Source organism: Pantherophis guttatus, chromosome 2, assembly GCF_059756535.1.
Source record: "Pantherophis guttatus breed Tessera chromosome 2, ASM5975653v1, whole genome shotgun sequence".
In the NCBI taxonomy this organism is placed as follows: Eukaryota; Metazoa; Chordata; class Lepidosauria; order Squamata; family Colubridae; genus Pantherophis; species Pantherophis guttatus.
Window position 1 is genome coordinate 120,417,564 of NC_142064.1, and position 26,193 is coordinate 120,443,756.

Sequence of the window (26,193 nt, forward strand, 5' to 3'; positions counted from 1 at the left end):
GCAAATTTTTATGAAAGGGCATGAGCTTTCATGAACCGTAGCTCCCTTCCTCCGATGCTGTCCTCCTAAGTTGCAGGGCAAATAAAAAGTGTCAGGCTCATAAGCACTTATATTGCAGAAAACCTGTTTTGCAAATGTTCATGAAGAGAACCATAGCTCACAAAAGTTCATACCCTTTAATGAAATGTCTTAGTCCACAGAAAATGCTAGTAGACTCCTCCTACAATCCCTATTTTCCTCCTGTCCTTTGCCAATTTAACATGCCAACCTTCCTTGGCCGCACCCTTGTCACCATGCTGGGTTCTGGCTCTCCAATACCTGAGGCTGAGTGAGGTGAGAGCTGGGACTCCATGGACATTCCCCGACTTCGATATCAGCAGAGTTTAAATCACTGGAAACTCCTAGAAGCAAACAGACTGAATCAATTTCAGGAAAGGACTCTCTGCTACCCCGTGTTTCCTTTTGTCTTTACTCCAGCCCATCAGCTCCACCAGCACCACTCCACCTCCTCTTCCTCCTTCCTTGGGCCTCGGCTTCCACTTCCCCGTCTGGTGTCCCCTTTCCCCACCACCCAATTCTTTCCCTATTCTTCCCTGGAATCACTCACCTGCCTCCTTGCGATTCCGGATTTTCATGCGTACCCGGTTCCCCGCCTGCCGGAAGACACTCCCAACCTCACTATGGGTCAGCCGAGCTAAGAGACCCGCGTCTTCCTGATGAGAGGGGCTCTCTTTGTGATGGGGCCCCAGGGAACTGGCTGAGAGGAGAGAGCAGATGGATCAGTAAGGGAGAATGGCAACACACATATTTTGTTTCCAAATGTTGATAAATGGAGGATGATCAAGGGGAAAGTAGGAAGTTAACATTTATCTTACAATGTTTTTAGTAGTTTTTTTTTTCTTTTGTATTTTTAAACAAAAAACTACTGAAGATTTGGGCACTTAGCCCAGACATTTATATTCTTAAATTACATTGTTAAAATTGTTTAATATACTTATATGCAATTTAATAATTTCTAGGATTAATTTCTAATCAAAGATAAACAGACTGTGCAATCATGCTAATTCCTCTGACCACTTAGAGATATTTTTATATAATTATTTTTTCATTTTCTTCTTTTTACTTGTTAGTTCTATTTTTTTCTTTTAAAGCAATTAATACATGAGAAAAAAAAAAGTGAAGATGGAAAAAAAATCCTGCTAAACTTTTAAAAACAGTCAACCATTTCAGATCTGGAATACTACTTTAGTCAATTCAATGATTCTTTCATACATTTGTATAGATGTACTGCTGCTGCTGGTGTGTGTTTCTACATCACATGACAATCCAGAGTTCTAGCCCATCTTCAAAAGGAATATACATCTTCCCAAAGTAAGAATTTGGTGAAACCTTTGAAATTGTATGACCTGAATTTGCTAGATTGAAAGCATGGAAAGAAATTCCCTGCAGAAATTTTTGAGATGCAGGAATGTTATCAGATTCTGAAATAAGCAGCTCAGATCTTGTCAGGGGAATCTAAATACAGGTAACCCTCGACATTCATTCCCTGACTATTTGAAGTTACAACGGCACTGAAGAAAGTGACTTACAACTCTTTTTCATGCTTACAACTGTTGCAGTATCCCCATGGTCACATGCTCAAAACTCAGATGCTTGGCAACTAGCATGTATGACGGTTGCAGTCCCCTTGATTGACAAGCAAAGTCAACAGGGAAACCAGATTCACTTAACAACTGTGATACTAACTTAAAAACTGCAGTGATTCACTTAACAGCTATGGCAAGAAAGCAGTGGTGAAATCCTCCGCGGGTTGCCACCGGTTTGCTGCCCGCACTTGCGCAGTGTGTGCCAAACGCATGCTGCCCACATGCATGCAGTGTGCGCCAACCGTGCGCTGTGCATGTATGCTCAGTGCGCACCAAACATGTGCTTCGAGTGGGAAAAGCAGCCATTTGAAGGTAAGTAGAACAGCGAGGGGAGGGAACAGCTGTGCTGCGCAATTTATATTCGCTAGAAAGCAAATATAAATTTCCTGCTTTCTAGCGAATATAAATCGCACGGCATAGCTGATCATTGGAAATACCGGTTCGGTATTTTTTTACTATTGGTTCTCCCGAACCGGTAGCATTTCACCCCTGCAAGAAAGGTTATAAAATGGGGCGAAACTTACTTAACAACCGTTTTGCCTGTTATCTAGGTAATTTGGTCTGGTTTATGTTTTGTTTTGTTTTTTGGCTTCTCCCTGAGGGGTACTATGCTGGGCCTACACCTCAGCTCTAGGCAATGTGAGCATCACATCTCCTATACCTCTTCTACTACTTGTAAACTGAAGCCTGAAGTAAAAACGCACCCTTATGAGGCAGCAAAATTGCTTTCAGTCCCCTTCTAATTAAGTGCAGATTCAGGGGTGGGACCAAGGAATAATTAGGAGTCATGTCAGCAGATGTACATTATCTGTACATTTTTACAGGTTATGTTTTGTGTTTTTGCTTTTGCTTTAAATCAGCCTGCACAGACCAAGATGTTCTCCAATCCATCTGTTTGGGATCCTTGCCTAATCCCATGCTGCCCTGTTCCTACGCTCAGATATAATTTCACAAGCAATCTCCAGCCCTGACAACATCTCCACTGCTGCCTGGATATTCTGCTCTCTGTGGTCAAGAAAAAGACTAAATAATGCCACTATGACCTGTGTATTTTTTTTAAAACCTTCCTTCCAAATATATTGAACACCAGAGTTACTCTTCAAAGGGGAATAAGTATACCTAAAATGTCATTCCTTGTGCCACATAATGAGGGAATCAGATACCTGCATAGGTGTTTATGTTTACCTGCCCAAACCTGAATATTTAACTTCACTAGGGCACTAGATGGGAGATTTCCACATCCGCATATTGCTGCTGAAATTTGCTATCTAGCAAGGAGATCACCTTAATCTATATAGTTTCATTCACTCTCCTTAGCTCGTAGTAGCCTCAGAACATGAGATCCTCCAGAGTTGTGTGAGAAGTTTTATATCCAAATATATTTTATTCTTTATACTGTTCCATCTTCCCTTAAAACATTAACAGAATCCACAATGGTCTGGAAATCAGCGTCTCCAGTAGGGAATTGACAGTCAAGCTGAAACTAAATTAATCAAGTAAAAACAGCAAACGAGGGAAAATCCTTTGCCCAAACTTCCTCAAACTCCCAAATAATTTGCCCAGACCTAATCCACATATCAAAGGATAAAGTCTGCAAACACAAATAGAGTTAATTAAGTCCCCCAGCAGAACTGCACGTTCACAAGAATTAACACCCCCCCACCCTCAAGTGTCATCCTAGAATCAGCATGTAGACCAGAGGTCTTCAAACTTGGCAGCTTTAAGACTTGTGGACTTCAACTCCCAGAATTCTCTGGCTGGAGAATTCTGGGAGTTGAAGTCCACAAGTCTTAAAGCTGCCAAGTTTGGGGACCCCTGATGTAGACACTTCCATATCCTGGACAAGCTCCTCTTATAAAGTCTACTGCCGTACCCCATTTTTCTGCAACTGCCCCTAAAGGCAAACTTTGCTTTTAGGAATAAATATTTCCTCACAGCTGTCTGGATCTCATTTCTATTTATTCTTGTGCAAACCCGGCTCGAGTTGGAACCCAAATTATTTCCTGACAATTGTTTAGAGTGACTCTGTTCCTATGTAGACAGCAGCTACCTTGGTGGTGCTTCCTGTAACCTATTTGTTTAGAATGCTCCTAAGTCTTAACTGCAGGAAAAAAAAAAAGGATAATGGTTGAATTGAACCTACAATTTATAAAACAAGGTTGGCTTGCTTTGACACATGATCAAAAGATAAGAAGAAAAACTGCAGCCCATCTGTTTCCAAAAAGATTTAAGGATTGTTCTAGATGAGGCTTTTTTTGTTGTTCGTTTATTTATTTATTTATTGGTTCAATTTATATGCCGTCCTTCTCTGGAGACTCAGGGTGGCTTACAATGAGTTAAGCAATAGCCTTCATACTTTTGTATATACCTGCTTAGTAGGGCTTTCGGCCCCTCGTAAGCGGTGTTCTTTTTTTATACAAAGTCAGCTTATTGCCCCCACAATCCGGGTCCTCATTTTACCTACCTCGGAAGGATGGAAGGCTGAGTCAACCTTGAGCCTGGTGAGATTTGAACTCGCAGTAATTGCAGGCAGCTGGCAGCCAAGTGCTACTTTAACAGCACTTTAGTCCGCTGCGCCACCAAGGCTCTTTTATGGTTTTTTTAAACAAAAGATCCACATTGTCATGTCCTCCTTTTGCAAAACCCCCACCTTTCATCATTTCCATCATTTTCCTTTCCAAAGAAAAACTGTTTAGAGGAAAAAAGATAATTGTTGCAGAATTCCTTACTTTCTTTTGATCAATAAGCTTAAGAACTCTCCACCTGAAAACCTATTCAGTGTTACCTGGGGGGGGGAATGCCTAAATCTCTTGCAGAAACACTGTGCGTCCCTCAAACAATTTGCTCCCTACAACATGCATCAGGGTGAGAAGACATCAAGCTGCAGAAACTGATTTGTTGATTCACTTGAATCTCAGAATCCACCAGCCAAAAGCAGATATAAAAAAATATATATCCAAAATGAAACACTTAGAGAACTTGAGATGTGTATGAGGGGGAGGGGCAATCAGGTGCACTTGCATTCTTACTTGTTTTCAAATTTAGAACCAAGCTCGGTTTTTTAAAAGTAAAAATCAGTTCCGGGTTTTCTTCTTTTTGGTACCTGTTTGGGGGTTTGCGGTGGGGTAAAATTAGACCTGCTATTGCTGATATTTGGCCAATTGTCCGGCAATATGCCCCAAATCCCAATGAACTTTTTTCCCTGCTACTCATTTACAGCTCAATACCCTCGGATCTTACAAAGGATCTTTACCTTCCTAAGATCTTCAGGGCATCCGAACTTTCAAACAAGCTGAATGATTTCTACGCTAATAAAATAATTGCCTTTCTGATCATTTTGATAGTCAACAACCCGATAAGGATTTTAAAACAATATGCAGTTACCAGGAAACAGATCCTCTCCCTCCTTCAATTTTAGTCTTAAGTAAGCTGGACTCCCTCAGGGTAAAAGAGAAAATAATCCCCCCCAATTTACCTTTCTATTTATCCCTTTCTCTCTCTCCTTCCCCCCCAAATCAACTACAAACAAAATGGTAGACAGTGGATATTTACGTTTATAGTCCTGGATTTGGCGTAGGAAGGTCTGAACTTGCTCAAACATTTTCAGGTAGAAAGGGTGACGAAACAATCAGGGAAGAAGTTAAAACTGGGAGCGGGTCGTCTCTCACGGCTGCGCCTCTTTGCTCTCCGTTCTTCTCTGACCCCCTCTCAGGAATTTTTCCCTTTGCCTGATAAACCAAGGACTTTCAGGGGAGGGAACGGAGTGGCTGACTCTTAACCTGTTCAGAACCAGGAGGAACAAGTTGCTCTCTGTATGTGGGTGTGGGTGTTTAAAAGAGTTGAACCCTGGTTATTTACTCTCACATGGAAACAAAATTAAGGCTTGTAATTCTCTAAACACAAGGTGAGGGACAGGTGCTTTCTCAAATGATTGCTTTCCCATTCAATTATTCAATCAAAAGACCAAGAAGATTGTTTGCAAAATTACACTGACTTCAGCCTTGATTCACCACTATGCTGGATTGCTTAGCATTCTTTTAATTCTCTTTCCTGCCCCCAATTTTGCACACACAAAATTTAGAGTAATGTACATTTTGTCATGCCACGAAGAAAGAAAATAGATTTCTCCAGCCTAAACTCAAAAATCCAAGGGATACTTCAAAATTGATACATTTATTACTAAATGTCCTCATGGACTTGAATCCTATAATCATACATGTGCAATTTTTAAAATGTCACACGACTGGTGTTTTTCTAGCAACATAGCTATTCTTCTTGAAACTGAACAATGATTGTAGTACAGATACGTCGAAAGATGTCAGCCAGAGACGCTTGATATGACAAAGTTTGGCAACCTTAGGGGTTTTTTTTAAAGGTATTATTTTGAAAATGACAAATATGACATGGCATTTTTGATTGCTTTGTGCAAAGTTGTGGAGGTTCTACAGAACTATGCAATGGGAATAAATTATAATAAAATAATTATCATACCAGATACTGAAGCAAAAGCCCTCTTTTACTTACCGTAAATACAGAATTTAACGAAGTTAAATCTATCACCAGAATATTTTCTCCCACCGAAACAGAGTCTTTGTGTTTTGAAGATTATGTTCCTTCCAGTTCCTAAATTTTTCCTCAGCAACTTTATTGATTAAATAATTTCAGCTTTTCTGATATAAAAATGGTTGCATTTCTCCTTATTTCTGTTCTCCTCTGAACTATCAGCCCCCCTCCCTATATTCTAAGGTAAAAAAAGATTGATCTGGATTCTCATTTATTTGGGGAAAGTGTGTGTGTTTAATAATTCTTTGCGTCAGAATGCCAGACATAATCTGATACCTGCAACCTACTACTAAAAAATACATTCAATGTACCAACACAATGTTAAAATAGACCTGATGATCACATTTGACCTAATTCCTTTTCTTCCTCTATTCTTTGCTTTTTTATATTACCTGTCCTCATTTGGGATTCCAGATAACCCAGAAACTTGAACTCTTTCGTAACATTATCTAACGCAAAAATTGTGCAATTGTCTATTTTGTATTTTCTTTAAGTGCCAGCTCATTTGTTTTCATTTCTAAGGCAGTTGCATCAACGACAGCAACAAACTACATACAAAGGTATGTTTCACAAATATTTGGAATTGGTTCAAAGAGCATGAGTACAATGTTTGGAATTTTGGCAGGACATGGGTGCAGACTAAAATTCCCAATATTTTCCATCCTCCTTACCAGCTCTTCCAGCTGCAATTCCATCGGTTGATAGTGCAATGCTACATCCATGTTGTTCTTTCGGACCATCCACATTTATGGGTTCCCCAGCCCCTCCTGCTGGGCGAGGCCTCCTCAGCCTCTGGGAACAACGAGCAGGACACACAAGTACATTTCGAGGTTCAGGACCCACGAAACTGGTCACAGTCAAAGTGTCACCTGGGGGACCTCCCCAAGGGTTAGAAAGATCCTGAGGACCACTTTTGTTATGAGTGGAGTTGGGCAAGAAATGTTCTTGTCTAACAGAGCAGTTTTCCTGAGGATGCCTATGGGAGTGATGACCTGTAAGAACAAGAAGGGCGAAGGGAAAATTCCGTTAGGGGTATGGCCAACTGCAGAACCAGGCGACATAACTAATATTCTCAGCAGTGATTGAAGTATTTGGCCACACTTCAACCTTGGTATACCTTATATCTAGTATTTATGTCTTCAGGTTCTGATTCTTCAAGCCAGCATGGTCTACTGTTTAAATGACTGGATTGAGACTATGACAAGTCAAATTTCTACTCAGTCATGAAGCCCACTGAGCAAATACGGACAAGCCTAACTTACTCCATATCACTGATATGAAGATAAAACTAGAGGAGGGGCAAGGGTGGGCTGCTGGGGGTTCGCAGGGGTTCGGGAGAACCTCTAGCTAAGATTCTCTGCAGTTCGGAGAACCCCCAAATCCCACTCCTGGCTGGCTCCGCCCACCCCTCCCAGGAGTCCCCACGCGGCCTGTTTTGGATGCAGGTAAGTGCAGGGCACGCATGGAGGCTCAGGGAGGGCAAAATATGGGCCAACTGGAAGTTTGGGAAGGCTGGAAATGGGCCCATTTCTGGCCTCCAGAAGGCCTCTGGAGTCTGGGGAGGGCAAAAACATCCCCCCCTGGTGGTGCAGGAGTCCAACTAGGCCACGCCCACCCAGCAACCGGGCAGAGAATCCCTTGATAAAATTTTTGAAGCCCACCCCTGAGGAGGTGGTATTATGTGTGTCCTCTGAACTCCTGAAGGAAAGGTAGAACACAAACCTAGCAAATCATTACAGGTTTTACCTTTGAGTCAATAGTTGACGTGAGTGAGAGGGTACAATTATAAATGAATTTGACAGATCTTTGCAAATGAAAACCACCATTCAAAGTAGTATTTGCTACATTTGGCTTTCATTTTGAAAGAAACAGATTTTTTCCCCCTATTAACTGGTGATATAAACTTGCACCTGACAAATCGTGAGAAAAATCTGCTCTATGTCACTGATATCCTGCCTTTCTTCAACAGAGCATAAGGTGAAATGTGTGTCTTCCATCTGGATGCTATTGGAAATACACTTCCATTTAGCGATGCTGCTGTCTTCTGCGTATGTACGTACTTACTGTATTGGTTTTATTGGTTTTATTTTGAATTGTTGTTGTATTTTAATTTTTTTTATTACATTGTGACTACTCAAAATCATTTTGACTCTGGCAGTGTATTTGCCATTTCCCCAAAAATAAGACATCTCCTGATAATAAGGCCAATCGGGCTTTTGAGCACATGGCAATAAGGCCAAGCACTTATTTCAGGGTTCAAAAAAATATAAGACAGGGTCTTATTTTCGGGGAAACATGGTACTAGTCCAGATTGGCCCCCAGCAATCTTGTCTAGTCTCTAGTCTCAGAGTTAACTGTAAATTTTTACAGTATTTAGAAGCCAACACAAAAGTGAATGCAGTAATATGGATGCATTTTACACATCGCAATTAATATTGACATGAGGCCGATTCACTTCATGAAACTAAATCTATTCTTTCCTAAAGCTTACATATTTTCCTAGTTGTCCATTAGTGCAGCTTGTTACATTTTCCAGGTCTGGCCAAACTATGATTATTAACTTTTATTTGTGGAAGCAAGTTAAAGATGCCTGTTTTCTGTACAGAAAAGTCAGTTTTCAAACAGAATAAATAATTATTATTGTTAACTTGTAATTCACTATAACACAGTTTTGGTAATCACTACTCCCTGCAGTTTTCTTGGCAAGGTCTGTCAGAAGTGGTTGCCCTTACATTCTACCTAGGGCTGAGAAGATGTTACTGGCCCAAGGTCACCCAGCTGGCTTCATGCCCAAAGCAGAATTCATGGTGTTCAGATTTTTAGCCTGGTGACTAAACACTACATCAAACCAGTTCTCTAACCACATTTAGGGATCAATAGGATCAGACAACTATTGATCTAAGCACCTACATCTGGCTAGATGGGACATCTCCAGGGAATACCAGGGCTCCAGCTGAAATGACAGATCGATTCTGCTGTCAAAAACAATTACATGGATATATCCCTAAATCCTGCAGAAATTAAGCTCATCTTGAAGAAGACTTTACTTTTTAATCCCAGAAACTTCTGATTTCCTCCTTGTGATTTCAAAAGAGAAGAAAAACATGATATCAGTGGAGTCCACAGTTAGCTTTTGAAATGCTGAAAACCATGATTTGGTATTAAATATGAATACAGGTAATCCTCAACTTACAACCATTCATTTAATGACTGTTCAAAGTTACAATAGCACTGAAAAAAGTGACTTACGACCATTACAGATTCCCAGTGATTCGGACGCTTGGCAACTAACTCATATTTATGATGGTTGTAGTGTGCCGGGGTCCTGCAATCACGTTTTGTGATTTTTTGACAAGTAAAGTCAGTGGAGAAGCCAGATTCAATTTGCAACTGTGTTATTAATTTAACAACTGCAGTGATTCACTTAAAAACTGTGGCAAGATAGGTCGTAAAAATGGGGCAAAACTTTTGCTTAGAAACAGAAATTTGGGGTTCAATTGTGGCCGTAATTTGAAGACTACCTGTACTTTTGGCTTTTTAAATGCTGATATATAAAAATTTAGTTAACTGTTTAACTAACATCATTATTTAATCCAGCTTTTTCTAATTTGGTGAACATTAGATGCAATACAGCTAGTCCTAACTTAACAGCCTCAATTGGGACTGGCAACTTAGCAACTCTAAGAGGAAAATCATGTGACCATAATTGGGCTTATGACTTTAATTCCCCTTTGGTCATTAAGTGAAGCAATACAGTCCCTAATTGAAGAATCATTTGACTGTGACTAACGCTTTTACTTCTACTTTCTATATTAAGTCTACCTGTTGCAAGCCGGTTGCAAAGTACGCAAATGGTGATCAGTGATTGAGGAATGCTGTGAAAGTCACAAATATAGGGATTGGTCGCATTTTTTTTTTCTAGCATTGTTGTAACTTTGAATGACTGGTGCACAAGGCAGTTGGTAAGCAAGAACTGCTTGTACAACTGCCCAGATTTCCAGGTTGGGGAAGCTGACTATACAATGAAGACAATCCCCCTTGAACAGGTGAAACAAAAATCATGCACACATATTCCAACAGTCCGACTGTTAAAATTCAGATGCTTGGGAAATAGGAGATCATGGAGAAGAATCAAAATCAGTATTGCACAATCTGAAATTTCATTTTTTAAAATTTTTGCATAAAAAGTTTTTCATTGCCGTCTACAATCTTCCTTCAAGAGAGTAATATAACTGGGCTACTGCCCCATTTTCTCAGATCTCAGAGTATATTTTTCTCACTCCGTGAATACAGTACTATTTATTACAACGCCCTTGTGGAATGAAGTGGTATGAAGTGTCACAGGCAAGCCATTTACCTATTTTCAACATTTATACCCCAGTCAGAAGACACATCCAGCATATAAGCATTTATGATAAAATACGGCAGCTTCCAATCCAAACCAGAACTGTTGAATATTGTGTGTGGATGAAAGCTGCATCGGGCAATATAAAAGCTTCTTTGCAAGAACCAAGACTAACGTGGTACTCTTGTTTCAAGATTTCTTCTGTTGTAAGGCACTGATTACATGATGGAGTGAACATCAGCAAAGCAGCATTAATGTGATGAAATGGGTGTCTAAGCTTACATGAATAATGGCTACTCTAAGGTCATTTGAGACCTAGTTTGGGGTAGTGGTTTAGGCACTAAACTAGAAACTGGGAGACTATGACATCTAGTTCTACCTTAGGTATGAAGCCAGTTGAGTGACTTGGGCTAGTCATTCTCTCAGCCCTAAGAAGAAAGCAAAGGCAAACAACTTCTGAAAAACCTTGCTATGAAAAATGGCAAAAAATGGCATGGAACTAGTCCACATAGTTGAGTCAACACTGACTGAAAGGCACCTCCCACATACACCAAATCATTTAGAGTTGCGCCCCCTACAGATAGCAATGGGACTTCATTTGAATCTGGGAAGACTAGACCTCATCATTGAGTAACTGAAGCAGGCAGCAGATACTGCAGGTGTTTCTAAGCTTTCTTCATTTCCCTTTGATGGGAGGACCATGTGTACACCTTTTAACTGTTCTCAGGTGTGGTGATGGACCATTGCCAGTGTTGAAATTAGAGTTGGCAGGTTTCTGCACATGGGATGGAAGAAGGCAGCTTCTCAACCTCAGCCTTAGCATCAAAGTGTCTTGGGATACAGGAATGTTTTTGGTGCCACCCGATGCAAGAATGCAATGTGAACTATACGAGATATGCATTCTTCAATAACCAGAACTATGCACCCTGGAGATTTCTATTAGGTCTCAGCTCTCCAATGTACATAAATGGATGTTTTAAGGAGCGTGTCTCCCCTTCATGCATCATTCATTGTAGGAAACGCTGTTGCATCTGTACTAAGCGTGTAGTGTTGCTGCTCTTATGAAAACTGTGGCTAAAGCAAGATTTTAATGCAGGTGTGTGGTTAAGATCAGATTCCAACTGTGACTAAAGTGAGATATGAGGGCATTGTTATTAGTAATAATGGCACGCTGCTTACAGCCATTTTGCAAATGGTTTGTATTAGCTTAATTTAATGTAATTTACATATAAATGTGAATTCCTTGTCTGAGAATTATATAGTGCTTCTTCTCTGGCAGAGAATTTGAACTCTGCTCCCTTGTCACACACCCCAAGCAGTGATCAGAGCTCTCCCTCCTGATTGCTTCCAGCTGTCAGGATCAACCCAGGCATAAAGGCAAGCGAAGCAAAATGCCAACCCAGCCTGGCAGAACTAAGCAAGAGACTTGGGGAGAAAGCCACACAGCCCGTGTTCTTGGAGCTGATGTCGCTCACCTTTCCTTTCCACCAGAAGGATCACATCTCCCGTTCGCATATGCTCCTGCAACACACTCTCCACTTCTCCAGGGCTCAGATCTCGGACGTCAGCCCCATTCACCTTGGCGATGACATCTCCTTCTTCCAGCAAAGGGCATCGCTGCCGGTCCCAGATCTTCACAACCCGAGCCCCTTGCCTGCCTCCACTGAGGGATCCTACTCCAAACCAGGGCCCAGAAGGGCTGCAGGGCAAGGGCACGGGGGTAAGGCGGCTGCAGGGTGGCCCCCGATGGAGGTGCCGCTCGGCATGTTCCTCTTCATCGCCCAGACAGGCTTTGGTGCAACAGCGGACGCTGAGTCCACGGGTCCTGCGTGATGGGGCCGGTCCAGCTTCTTGGCCACAAGCTGGGCCTCTGGGGATAATGGGACTGGGGGGTACAGCACCGTAAGTTGGTGGAGGGCGTCGGGGCAAGAGAGGCTGCCCATCAGAAAGGCAGGAACAAGGTGACTGACGATGGGTATATTGGAGGATACAGTTCCCGTCAACTACTACTACGACATTCACTGCAAGGTGGAAGGAAAACAAAGAGAGCTATCTTGGTCTATGCATGACAGGCAACAACACAGCATCCTTTGGCCAAAGGGATGGCAACTTGGGCTCCTCCAGCTGCTTGGAACCACACTTCACCCAAGATCTTGCCACCGGCCATGCTGGCAAGGGCTGGTGGAGTGGACATCTAAACCTCCACATGATACTTGGTTGCTTAATTCTGCTTTTAAGTCAAAGTGAGGACTGAATCAAAGCTAAATATCTCATCCCAATTTTTGTATCAGATATTCTCCAGACAAAATCATTTGTCAAATACAGAGCCAGTACAGCACAGTACCTGACCTATTTTATGTAATAGATTTAATAACCGACATGCAACCATTTCTAGTTTTCCATATTATTTAATAGCTTATAAGCAATGAGACTTAGTACTTGATGAAGCAAGTACTTAACTAGTGGTATATCGTAGCATTTAGTGTTTGAAAGTATTTGTACAGATATGAAATTTCATATAGGTTTATGATGGATGCATGTTATGAGCAGCTTTAGTAATCCAGTGCAGAACTGGTTTAAGTGGGGTATACATGTGAAAATAAATAAATAAGCAAATGCTTGCTAAACCACAAGATACTAAAACAGTTGAAATCTGAGGTAAAATGTCGTATTCACAGTCACATTTAAATGGGTAAAATAGGAAATTTCAATGAATTTCAAGTATCCAGATCAACTTGAGCCAAGATTAGTCATTGCTATGGAATGCGAGGCTATAAAATGATTACAAACTAGCCATTCATCTGCTTGAGTTTGAAAAGGGTAATCCTGTCCACTTCAGCTCAGAAATAAGTCTCAGTGAATTCAGTTGGGCTTCCCCTCCTCACGATTATTTATTTAGCGTATGGCATCTATAGAAGTCATGCTATCGCTGATATACAAATGTAGTTTAAATGTCATAATTTATATGTGTGTGTGTGTGTGTGTGTGTGTGTGTGTGAAAGATATGTGGACAATACAATTTAGAAGATAATATATTAAGATAAAACCATAATAAGATCACCATAATATGGAGTCATAGAATTGCAATGGGATAGATCAGGGGTGTCAAACTTGTGTCGTCACGTGACACATCACAACTTTTTCCCCCTTCGCTAAACCAGGCATGGGCGTGGCCAGCATGTGACGCATCCAGCCCATGGGCCGCAAGTTTGACAGCCCTGGGATAGATGTTATAATTTGATATCTAAGGAAGCTAACCATCTAACTGCTTCTGGTGTGGTAGAGGTGAGATCATCCCAGGTGCCTTGAAATTTCCTGAGGGGACATTCCCTCTTGATTTAATAACAGGCGTAAGATTGCAGCCTATATTTGATATCAGATCTGGATCTGAAAAATGTCTTTTGCTCCAACTGTCTTAAGTCAGTTCCTCCTTTCCTCAGGAGTACCAGAGAATATAATTAAAGCTGAGAAGATGGATAGGATGGTGTCACAGAGGCGGGACATGAAAATTATGTCTCTCAAGAGTTGTGTGCCTTAGGGACTACACGTTGGCAATAGCTAGAAATAAATCCAGTCCAGTGGTGGACACATATAAGCATGAGTAGGACATCCCTTTTCTCTTTCTGTCTCCTGATCTAACATGTTTTGCTGCCTAAGAAAGAAACAAAATTAGGTCCCTCGACTACCTACACCAAGATACAGAATTCTAAGCCCACCATGAAGGGACTGGACAACCATTTGTCTGAAATGGCATAGGGTTTCCTGCCTTAACAGGGGGTTGGACTAGAAGACCTCCAAGGTCCCTTCCAACTCTGTTATCCTATTCTGGGTTGTTTTAGTGCTGTACATAAGGCAGAAAACCCTACAATCTTATTTCTGGGAGGTAAAAATATATTGACAACAAAAGCAAATAGGTAATCCTCGGTTTATGTCCCTAATTGAGCCCAAAATTATGGTCATAAATTATGCTGGTTGTTAAGTGAGTCACCATGTGACCCCACCTGATTTTATGACCTTTTTAGCAGCAGTTGTTAAGCAAATCCACAATTGTCTGCAAAGGGTTTTTTCTTGCTGGAAATCGGAAACAAATGCCAGTTTTTGGCAAAAAAACATTACAAATCACAGTCATGTGACATAGGGAGGCTAAATATGGCCAATAAAAATAAAAATGCATATAAAAAATAAAAAATAAAAATAAAAAATGCGAAAAGGCCAGCTGTCAAGCAACCAAAACATGATCATGTGACCGTGTGGGGAGGTGGCCATCAGATTTTTGAATCTGGGTCATAAGTAGGCCTGGGAAGTTCTGTCGTAACTTTAAATAGTCACTAAGCAACCAATCATATGTCAAGGACTACCTGTACTTAATGCTTTTGCATGACACTCAAAACCTATTACTTGAAACCAGGGAGGTCCGGGGGGGGGGGGGGCAATGGCATCAAAATAGCAGTGACTGAGCTATCAGTCCCCTTTTTTATATAGACTAAAAGAGGCTTTGATCACAGGTCACTGTAGTCATTTTGGTGCTGTTCCCCCACCAGCAGCAAAGCAGCTACTTCCATCTTCCTATCAACAGGAGCTGCCCTGCTTTCTCCCTTCGTGCTCTTTCACGCACTTTCTCCTTTTACTCCAAATGAACTGCTGAGACAGAGTTCTCTTGCCAACGTTATAAACAGATCACTTTTAGTTGGGCTGCCACACCTGGGATGTCCAAAAAAAAAAAAAAGATCAGAAAGCACTAATCCTTTGTTGACATCTAGGTTTTTAATATATATTTTTTTTACTTTTAAAGCTTATATTTTGCCTTCCTCTATGAGGTCTGGATGGTTTACACGGGGAGTCTTTTCTCAGTTTAACCCATGAGGTAATTTGGGGTAGTTCTTCTTAAGCCTGCCATAAATGTTGCACTCCTTCACAAAATCTCCACTTAATTAACTGAAGAAGTACAGGCAGGGCCAAATAGTTCTCCCCTCTCAAGATTTCCATCCACTTCTGCCAAAGCTTCCGGGCAGGTGAAGAGGGAATTTAAAATATTATATATATATATATATATTAATAACAAGAAGATTAATGATTACTAATCTTAAAGACCAAAATTAAAAGTACAAACTGCAAACACAAATAAAATCTATCACAATTTTAAGGCTTTCACTTTAGGCAGGCTGGCTGACTAGCCTCAGCAGTTGTTTTTGTTCATTTTAAGAGTACTTCTACGTAACTTGGCTTATGTCCACGTGCTACTGGTTTCATAGAAACTCTAAGCCAAGGCTGCTATGCTGCCCCCTGTATAAGGCCTCTAGACAGACTACATTCATCTAATCTTTTTTTTTTCACATTTTGTTTATTAGTTTATAATACAAAATACAAAAGAAAATAGTAGGAAAATAAGAGATGGGGGAAAGAGTAAGGCAAAGGGGGAAAAAAGAAGAAAAGGCATTGACTTCCAAGGGAAGTCAAGTCATTTCTTTGATCTTGAAGAAGTTTCCAGGCAGGGATTTCTACTGACTGTTATTTCTTAAAAATATCCTCCCAAAGTATTTTGTGCTTCCATCTACACAATAAATCACACCATTAACTAAGCTTGGATAATTATTCTTTTATTTTAATAATAATATTTTTATTTTGTTTTATTATACATGTTCTTTTTTATCTCATTGTTTTTTAGAAAGAGATGTATATAACAGTTCTACTATTGGAGATTTTACTGTTTCGGGCTTTATGGCTTTAATAAACTGTGTGATCTGAGCTAAGAGGGGAAAAATCTATCTTATATTTTATACATATCAATAGTAACTAGTTTACCAATGAATTTGCTACTATAATAAGAACAGTGCAAGCAATCCTCATCTTACGACCCATTGTTTAGTGATTTTTGAAGTTACAATGGACCTCCCTGGGAGTACTCATGGCCCAGTTCCTAAGTACTGACAGCTCCGCCCCCCCTGGTGGTCATGTGACTGCATTTGGTTTGTTCAGCAACCAGCCCATATTTACAGTTGTTTGTAGTATCCAGGAGTCACATGTCCATTTTTATGATGGCTTTGCTGAAAACCGGCATTTACTTCTGGTTTGCCACAAAACTGATCATGGAGTTCACTCAACAGCCATGACAAAAAAGGTTGTAAAATCGAGTCAGTCACATAGGTGATTTGATTTATTATAGTCATGACTTACAACCATGATGGACAGGCTCCATTAATTAATTAATTAATTAATTAATTAATTATTCAAATTTCTATACCGCCCTTCTCCTTTCGGACTCAGGGCGGTGGTCATAATGGTCATAAATCAAGGACTACTTGTGTATAATACCTTATTACCATACCTGTATGTTATTGTAAACAAACCAGGGCCATAGTAACAAATATTGCTGCATGGCGGAAGATTACCTTTGCTTATTACCTGTCCTGCACAAACTCAAAGCACAACCACTGTAAGTGGAAGTATGAGAAGGCCAAGTATATAACACAAACAATTTATAGTTAGTTAAATAAAGCTGCATAAGGTCTTGCAGTTATTCACAAAAGATAGGGATAAGGTCAAATTAAATAATACTTTGCCTCTAATTTTAATTCAGTGGAAATTAAGCAGAAACAAAGTTGCTGATCCTTTGTGAGCCCCATGTTAAAAACTAATTGCCAAGCAACAGTCCACCCTATACCTCTTCAGTATCTGCCCTTTTTACACCCACAAAACTTACCCCCCGCAGCTGGGGTTGTCTCTGTGGCAGGGATGCGCGTTTCGCAAGTCACCTGGGGGCTCTGCCGTGTGCTGCAGCTTTGGGAGAAAGGGACATTAAGAAGGCATGAATATTATGTGGGCAAAAGAGCTTCTCTTCCATCTCCCCTCTCATTCAAAATCCTGTCTTTGTTCATCAGCCCACTGAGTTGGACTCACCTAATGCCACAGGGTTCAATTCGTTCGGATCTCCAGTCATGGACATGGGGGCCAGCACCCCCCATGACTGCGCCACAGTCAGCACAGCCAGGGATCTCACTTCGGGGACCCAGGTTGAGCCCCCCACATCCAGCTGGGGGGCTTCGCAGGGCCCCCAGAGGTTGCTTTACTTTGTCCTGTGAGGAGACACTGACATGATTCAAAAGATACTTAACATGAATGCTATTTTCAGATGCATTAACAGAGGCACAGAGTCCAGATGAAGGGGAATCATTGTTTATGCTCAATTCTGTCTTGGTCAGACACTATTTGGAGTACTGGGTCCAATTCTGGACACCACAGTTCCAAGACAACAACAGCCATTTGGAGCAAGTGCAGAGGATGGTGAAGAATCTGGAAGCCAAGCCTTACGAGGAATGGATTAAAGATCAGAATATGTTTGCCTATAGAACAGTTGTCTGAAATACAGTACATGCTCAGATATATTTAGAGTTTTTATAGAGGCAAGAAGGAGTTATTGCCTATTACCTCAGAGGGTAGGACCAGAACCAGTGAGTTAAAATTTGGGGACAGCAGGTTTAGCCTAGAGATCAGAAAGTTCTTCCTGACTGAATTATTTGTCCGTCAAATAATTGCCATAATTATAAAATGTGGAAATGACTGCCACAAGAAATGTTGAGTTCTTGTTTGCCAAAAGTCTTCACAAAGGAAAAACGGTCATCTGTCCAAGACGGTATAGTAGTGGATCCTGCACTAAGAAGGGCGTTGGATGATGACCTCTAAGGCCCCTTCCAACTCTATGAATGGAGACAGTGTAGTCCAAAATAGCTCATACATCCTGACCAAAAGACTCATACTTGTTAAACCTGTGCAACAGGATCCAGCATTGTGGTCTGCTGTTTGCTTGACTATCTCCTCGCCACTACTTAGCCCATGAAAACCACAAGCAAACAAACAAAAAAGAAAGAAAAAATGCTTGCTGGAAGCGCAGGGCTCTACAAATTATCCTGTCCCTCACCATAAACCTGCCCCACAGGCCTATTCCCAGTTGTCAACATTATTTGCATTTCTATGCAGTTAAAATACACCCATATGTATATACAGTATATACATGATATGCACACATATATCAGTGGACATCAGTTCCTCCACTGTTCATTGGTACACACTTAAAACCCCCGACAAGTAAAAAAGAAAACATGGGGTGTAAAGGATATCACAAGCTTGAGTGGGCAACCAAAACACCAGGAGATTCAACCGGCTCTTGCTCTGGAACTGCGTATGGTTAACAGTTGCACTGGATTATAACCACATCCTGGGATAATGCACAGCCAAAATGTTATTGACTTCTGAATGACTCAGCCTTCCATCCTTCTGAGGTGGGTAAAATGAAGACCCAGATTGTTAGGGGGCAATATGCTGACTCTGTAAACCACTTAGAGAGGGCTGTAAAGCACTACAAAGCGGTATATAAGTGCTATTGCTATTTTATTCATAATTTGAACCCAGGAGTCAACGATGTTGTGGGTGGACTGGAAGCCACCACTGACTTGGGGGTGTGTGTGTGTGAATCTCAGGACCATAATGGGTGATACAAATTAGATAGGGATGATTTTTCCCCCTTGTTTGAGGAAGAACTTTGGCACAGAGTGGCATTGTTGTTCTTTAAACTATGTTAATCCCATTGTAGGATTTACATTACAGCTTTTTTAGGATATCTGCCTGAAAATGGTGAGAAATTGGGCCACTAGGTTTCAGCAATAAGTGATCTAAAAAAGCTCCAAATATTTGCAAAGGAAAAAGACCATAAACTGGTGTTGTGCAATAAATAAGTGGTTTCAACACATCACAGTAAGTCAGGGGTGTCAAACTTGATTTCATTGAGGGCCGCATCAGGGTTGTGTTTGACTCTGAGGGCTGGGGTGGGCATGGCCAGGATGGGTGTGGCCAGCTCGATGTCACTCATCTCGGGTGCGCCTGTGGTGGCCCTAGCGCTCTGCCAACAAAAATGGACTCCCAAGCTCCATTTCTGGCTGCGACGGCCTCCTGCAACCCTCCTACGGCCCTCCAGAGCTCCATTTTCACTGGCAGAGGCACCACGGGCTGGTCCTTCACTGTTTCCAGGGTGGCCCCATGGGCCAGATCTAAGCAAACTGTGGGCCGGATCTGGCCCCTAGGCCTTGAGTTTGACACCCTTGCAAGTAAGTCATAAACAAAGGGCATTATATTTAAGCAGGCAGCCACTGTGTAGGATGGTATCTTTCTGGTATGCTCCAAATATTTAATGAAGTCCTGTCTCCAAGTTTACTTTTCAATATGCACTAGGCATAAGATACTAGAGAGAAAAGAAAGGCAGCCATTGTTGAATTCAACACATGTATATTTGGGATAAGAGTGTTATAGCATCTGAGATGTGTGTGTGTGTGTTTAAAAGCTTTGATTTTCTTATTAAAAGTTATTTTTATATGTTGCTATTGTGAGTCATCCAGGATTATATTCTATAAATTGAGAGGCCACATAAATCTAATGAATAAAAAAAATAAACACATGTTCTGAATTTACAGCTCCTCTCTTTACAGTAGTTTGATAGTACAAAAAGATAACCAAGTAACTGAATAAAAGCTATGCTGTCACAAATTAAGTACAATATAGCGTAACACAATCATTCCCTCTTCTTATTTTACCTCCTAAGGGGGAATCTGGCTGGCTGACCTTGGGTCATTCACTCAGTTCAACCCACCTCACAAGGTTGTTATTGTGGGGAAAAGAGGAAGAGGAAGGAGAATTGGGTATGTTTGCCACTTTGAGTTACTTACAAAGTAATAGAGGTGAGACAAAATCAAATAAATAAATAAATCCCTCTAAGCACAATTATGGTTTAAAAATGGCACAGAATGAAATTTCAGGTACAAGAACTTAAACCCCATCTCTAGTCCAAAGCGCTGGGAAGAACAGCTCTCGGTCTACAACAATGGAAACTTCTGTCATTCCTATAAGACAGAACCCATGATAGATATAACTATGGTTTAGCAAACAGCTTCAACTTTTGCTATTGCTAAAGATCTCTTTTTGTCTACTAAAACATATCTATTGCATTTTTTTAAGCAAAAAGTCTCCAGATCATCCTAAATTATATTGACAGTATCACTATTATGCTAAAAACTATTTTTCTCATATACAAGATATCCCTCACCTGCTTTCTATATATACTTGTCCCACATTCTGTGGTCTTCCTGTTGGATTATGGTACAGCATCCATGTCATGGCTATGCAGATAAAGGGAATTAGTTTTAAGAGTCATTATAGCACGCTGGATAGAAATCTGGAACCAGGAATGAAAAACCTGGGTTCAAATTTCCACTAGCCATTAACTTCACTACTTAGCTATAAGTCAAAGATCAACCAACTTTCAGTCAACTGTATCTTAGTCAATTATTATGAAGAAAAAAGAGAGCGTGAAGAGAACTATGTTTGTCTTAGAGTAGGCAGATGGGAAACAGAATTGCTCTATGCCAGTGGTGGAATTCAAATTTTTTTACTACCGGTTCTGTGGGGGTGGCTTGTTGGGCATGGCAGGGGAAGGATACTGCAAAATCCCCATTCCCTCTCCACTCCTGGGGGAAGAATATTGCAAAATCACCATTTCCACCCCACTCTGGGGCCAGCCAGAGGTGGCATTTGCCAGTTCTCTGAACTATTCAAAATTTCCGCTACCAATTCTCCAGAACCTGTCAGAACCTACTGAATAGCACCCCTGCCCTATGCCTACCTGAGACAGAAAGCAAAGGATATATGGGGCATTGTCTTCATTGCTCTTTCCTTTCTTCCCATTGCCAGTTATTTATACTCTCCCCAGTAGTATACGACCAAATATTTGGTACTGGTGGCAACAGCCACAGCATTTAAAATAGATGCCAAGTTCTGACTGAGCAATAGGGAATTGGACTTAGTAGCAATTAGCCCAACATTTTAAAACCACCCAATTTCCCCATCACATTATGGTGGAAGGGGGAGACTTAAAAAATGACAGAGGCCTGTGATAGAATCTATAGATCTGAAACCCAGCTACCAAGTGAGAGGCCAACTTGAATTTGGTCAGTAGATAGCAGTTGGATCCTGGACAGATGGACACACAGTATTTGCTTGGCCATCATTTCCAACTGCCTTTTGAAATATTAAGCAGGGACAGCCATAGGGGAGATATAAACTAAAAGTGTGCAATTTAATTCAGATTAGATTAAAACATCTGATTCAACTCAGAAAAGGAATCCGATTTCATTCAGACCCAATTTGATATGGATCACATCTCTAAAAAGGACCAACTTAATTTGGACCAGTTTGGAACACTAAAAATATGTGCCCATGTTGGGTAAGGAGCTGATTCAGTCCATATAGATAGAATATGCCCCCATGCTTAATCTAAGTGAAACAAATGTAAAAATATTTGGTTTAAATGCTACAAACATATGAAACACTCTGCAGTTCAAGCAACTGCTACACCATAATCGGAGAACAATTGTGGTAATTCTGTGATAATACTTTTATAAAACACTTAGGAAAATGTTTGGAGATTCTTCTTATGCCAATCAGCTGTTAACACCATTAAATGAAAAAAGATCTGCAAGAAAGAAAATTGCAGCCTGAAAAATTCAAAAGGCTTTGGGAAAGGTTATTTATGGCCACCCAATTCTAAGAGGTCACACATGAACCCTAATCTATTTTTTTGCAACTACTAGAGAAGCCCCCAAATTCAGTGTTGAGTCTTTTTAAGCAAAAGAACACTACTATGAGTGATCCCCTTCTCTAATAATAATTTAAAAAATCAGGCCTGGCATTTTTGTTCTGTTCCTTTAGGTAACATTTCTGTTTTATTGCCATGCCCTCTTGGAAGCTGAAAAACAATGTTTAAAAATGAAAATCCCTAACCCTTACTCACAGTATGTGGGAAATGATTTCTGTGATCTCCCATATATGCCTGCAGTTAGGAATTTGGGAAATTAATCAAGAAAACCTAATTTCTTGTTCTTTTAGGAGATCATTTCTGGTATTAGGTGGATATAATGGGCAGTAATATTGCATGTGCCTGACTGCCTTGCATTCACAATACATTCTTAAAGGAGCCTTCTGCATAGTTATCAACATTTAGGCCTCCCTACATATATTCAGAAGCCTTAATTTCTTTTATTTATTTACCAAATTTATATAGCCATCCATCTCACAAGTGGTAGGTTTTTTAAAAAAAATTCTTTAGATCTTGCTCTGAACACATGGAGATCAGGCAGCTGTAATCTCATTCCTTCATCTCTGCATGTTCAAATAAATCTGAAAAGGATTATACAATGTGTAGAATGAAGTGGAAAAGCTTTTTTTGGACTGGACTGCTCCAGCCTGCAGATGAAGCAGCTACATCCAAATTCTATCACTAAAAATTTGAGCTCCCGCATATTGAAAGCTGACATGTCAGGGAAAAGCTTTTTAGCTAGTCATCTTTCTGATTAATAGATTTTCTATGTGAAAGGAGCTGAAATCTTATGGAATGTAAGAAAAACTAGCTCAAGCAGATGCTCGTCTCATTCAGCAGAGTGGTTATAATTTTATGTGTGGGTTACTAAATTATCCTAAGACATATTCATTAATAACTTTAGTTAAGCCAACCTTTCTGAGACATGGTACACAGCCATGTGGCCAAGAGACAAAACAAATATTTCAGATAAATTTTATTCAAGTTTCACTATGGCCATGAATGTTTTGCTACTGCATTAAAGCAATTGCAGGAAATGCTTTCAATACTACAAAAATAATAAGTGAGTGTTATTATCACTTTCATGTTCCAAATACTTCAGTTTTGACCATATGCTGTTCCACTAGCTAACCTTGGACCACTTAGTTTTGCTCATCTACAATCCCCTAATTTAGGGGGGAATAATACATTGCAAGAATTCTTGAGAATGAATTATATATAATTTAAAAAACTGGTGAAAGATAGAATATGGGTAAATAATACAAACATAATTTAGTCCCAGGGTCCAGGCAGGCAAGTAAGCTAAGGAGAAGTAACAAACCATTTGTTTTCTATGCCTTATACCTGGAAACAAAGTGGTAATAACTTTTGGTACTAATCCCCAATTCCAAAAACCCTCTAGAGTTTGTAATAATCAGTACTGTACTGCAGTATCTTGGTTGTTATCAGTTCTAGAGCGATTCCCACATTTTTGCTTATCAGCCATGAGATCACTAGATGCATACAAGAAGATGATTTTATTTCGGCTCGCCTATTACTGTTACATAGGCTAAATTACTGTCTGAGTGGCGAACATCCCTTGCAGTCCTTTGAACTCCCTTAGATGTCATTTCCTTGAGTCATACATGCATCATTATGTGACAAAGATCAGCACCCCATTTTCAGAAACGAGGCAATAGACCAAATGTCCTGGGACCCCTGGAAAGGAAATGGGCTTTTTAAAAAAAAATCTGGGACATTAGGGGAATGCTCTGGACAACAGGAGACCTCCTATGATGTGAAGGTAGAGGAGATGAGGTTTCCTGACTCCATGTCCAGGCCTCTGTCCTGGCAATCATGACAGAGCTAAAGCCATGTTCCCAGAGGATGGCTTGTCCTGTTGATCCCGCCCCTCTCTCCACTCCAGATAACATGGTCCAAAACGTTTCAGGTAAGTAGCTGGCCCATGTGTGCTTGCATGTGATAAAAGCCGACAGAAAAGGACATTTTCCCATAGCTTCTGCGTTTACTTGGCCTCCCACCACCCGCCTCTCCCTGGCCTTGTCCCATCTTATCCATCGTTATCCCCCCCCCCCAAATCCTATCACTTTTCCAGTATGCCATAATCCATCCAGCTCTTTCTCTCTTCTTTTCCCGACATCCTCGCGAAGGGCATGCAGCCACCTCTCTCCCACTCTGTCCCCCCTATACTCCACCCGGGATCTTTCGCTTCTCGCCCTCCTCCAGCCAGGACAGCCTGGGCAATCCAGCCAGGACAGGGCATCCTCCAAGCTATGGCCATGCTGGGAAAAGAAACAGCCGAAGGAGACCGAGACGGCCTTACCTCTTTAACTGTCCCTGCCGCCAGCGCTGAAGCCGGTTTTGGATCGCCTGCCTTGCAAGATGCCCCTGTGACGGGGATGGCACCGGCAGCCGCGGCGGCGGGATCCAGGGCGGCTAGGACCAACCTCGCTGCTGAAGCTGCCCTAAATAGCAGCAGTGAGCAGGGGAGGGACCATCGGCTGTAGCCATGACGACGGCGATGGCTTTATTCTCCTTTTCTCCTCCCCGATTGAAAAGGAGGCCCGTGGAAACGGGAAGAGAAGAGAAGGACGGGTGGGCTGGCCAATGGCACATCGCAGCAGCAGATAATCCGCAAGAAAAGAGCCCCCCTCCTTTTTTTAGGAGCCTTTCGCCACCGATGTCACGCGTTTTCTGGCCCCTAGGGGCCGCTGACGCGCGTCGGGACTGCTGCCTCCCGTGGCAGCCCTTTATTATTAGTTAATTACATTATTATAATTGAGTAATTATATTATTAGCATGCCTTACGTTTCTATTTTTGAAGACCTGCTGCGTTTTCTCTTCGCCTCATTGACAGAACTGAGGCATTTGCACAGTAAATCGCAACTGCAATTATGAATTATGCCCAGGGCGTCACATCACTTAGCCTTTCCTTTCTGTGGGATACAGGTGGACCCTCGTCTTAGTCGTGGCTTAAAAGAAAAGTGAAGTGATTGCACGTGGGCACACACACACACACACACACACACACACACACACACACACACAGGACTGCAGCATTTCCAGCTTAGATCCCTTCCACCACCACCTTTCTCACTCTCCCAACCTTCAGAATCACTTTCAATTATGATGGTCCTCACCAAGACCCACCCCAGTCGAGCATCTGACCCTGAACCAAGTAGCATAATCCTGTTTGGCTATTAAAGTAAGACTAAAAACACAGCAACACTCAATCCTTTTGTGCTCCCCTCAAAGAAGGTGTCTTTGCTTGTTCATCTTGATGACCCACGACTGCTGTGCCAGATTTGCTATGAAGTATGTGGATGACACGGCAGTGGTGGGTCATATCCGGGATGACAATGAAGATGCTTATAGGAAAGAGGTGAAGGCTCTGGCAGACAGGTGCAATGAAAGTAACCTGGTTCTAAATGTTAATAAAACAAAGGAGATCATTGTAAATTTTAGAAAGAGCTGGCATAGTCATAATCCACTCAGTATCAAGGATGCAGTTGTAGAGGTGGTCAACAGTATTAAGTATCTGGGGGTGCAGCAGAGGTGGGTTTCAGCAGGTTCTGACCAGTTCTGGAGAAGCGGTAGCGGAAATTTTGAGTAGTTTGGAGAACCGGTAAATACCACCTCTGACTGGCCCCACCCCCATCTATTCTCTGCCTCCGTCGTCCCAGCTGATCGGGAGGAAATGGGGATTTTGCAGTAATCTTCCCCTGGAGTGGGGAGGGAATGGAGATTTTACAATATCCTTTCCCTGTCACACCCACCAAACCACACCCACCAAGCCATGCCACGCCCACCAAGCCACACCCACAGAACCGGTAGTAAAAAAATTTGAAACCCACCACTGGGGTGCAGATAACTAACAATCTGAACTGGTCCCTCCACACATCATCCTTAGTGAAGCATAGAAACCAGCATCTGCATTTCCTGCATCAGATGAGGAGAGCACATCTTTCTCCTTCTGTCCTGGCCACTTTTTACAGAGGCAC

General features: G+C 41.4%; 1 protein-coding gene across 2 annotated transcripts in view; it reads right to left on the minus strand.

The window, feature by feature from the left end:
- MAGIX (MAGI family member, X-linked) overlaps positions 1-24,751 on the minus strand; it is a 35,177-nt gene extending 10,426 nt beyond the window's left edge. The window contains exons 1-7 of one of the 2 annotated variants that reach the window (XM_034434083.2): positions 24,516-24,751; positions 17,452-17,627; positions 17,255-17,331; positions 12,030-12,575; positions 6,881-7,201; positions 608-757; positions 319-401 (exon numbers count right to left, since the gene is read on the minus strand). In XM_034434083.2, the coding sequence (XP_034289974.2) occupies positions 319-401; positions 608-757; positions 6,881-7,201; positions 12,030-12,575; positions 17,255-17,331; positions 17,452-17,516 (1,242 nt within the window). In that variant the 5' untranslated portion in view covers positions 17,517-17,627; positions 24,516-24,751. The remainder of the gene's footprint in view (positions 1-318; positions 402-607; positions 758-6,880; positions 7,202-12,029; positions 12,576-17,254; positions 17,332-17,451; positions 17,628-24,515) is intronic. The other variant, XM_034434085.2, reaches the window with a different exon arrangement.
- Positions 24,752-26,193: the final 1,442 nt, after the last annotated feature.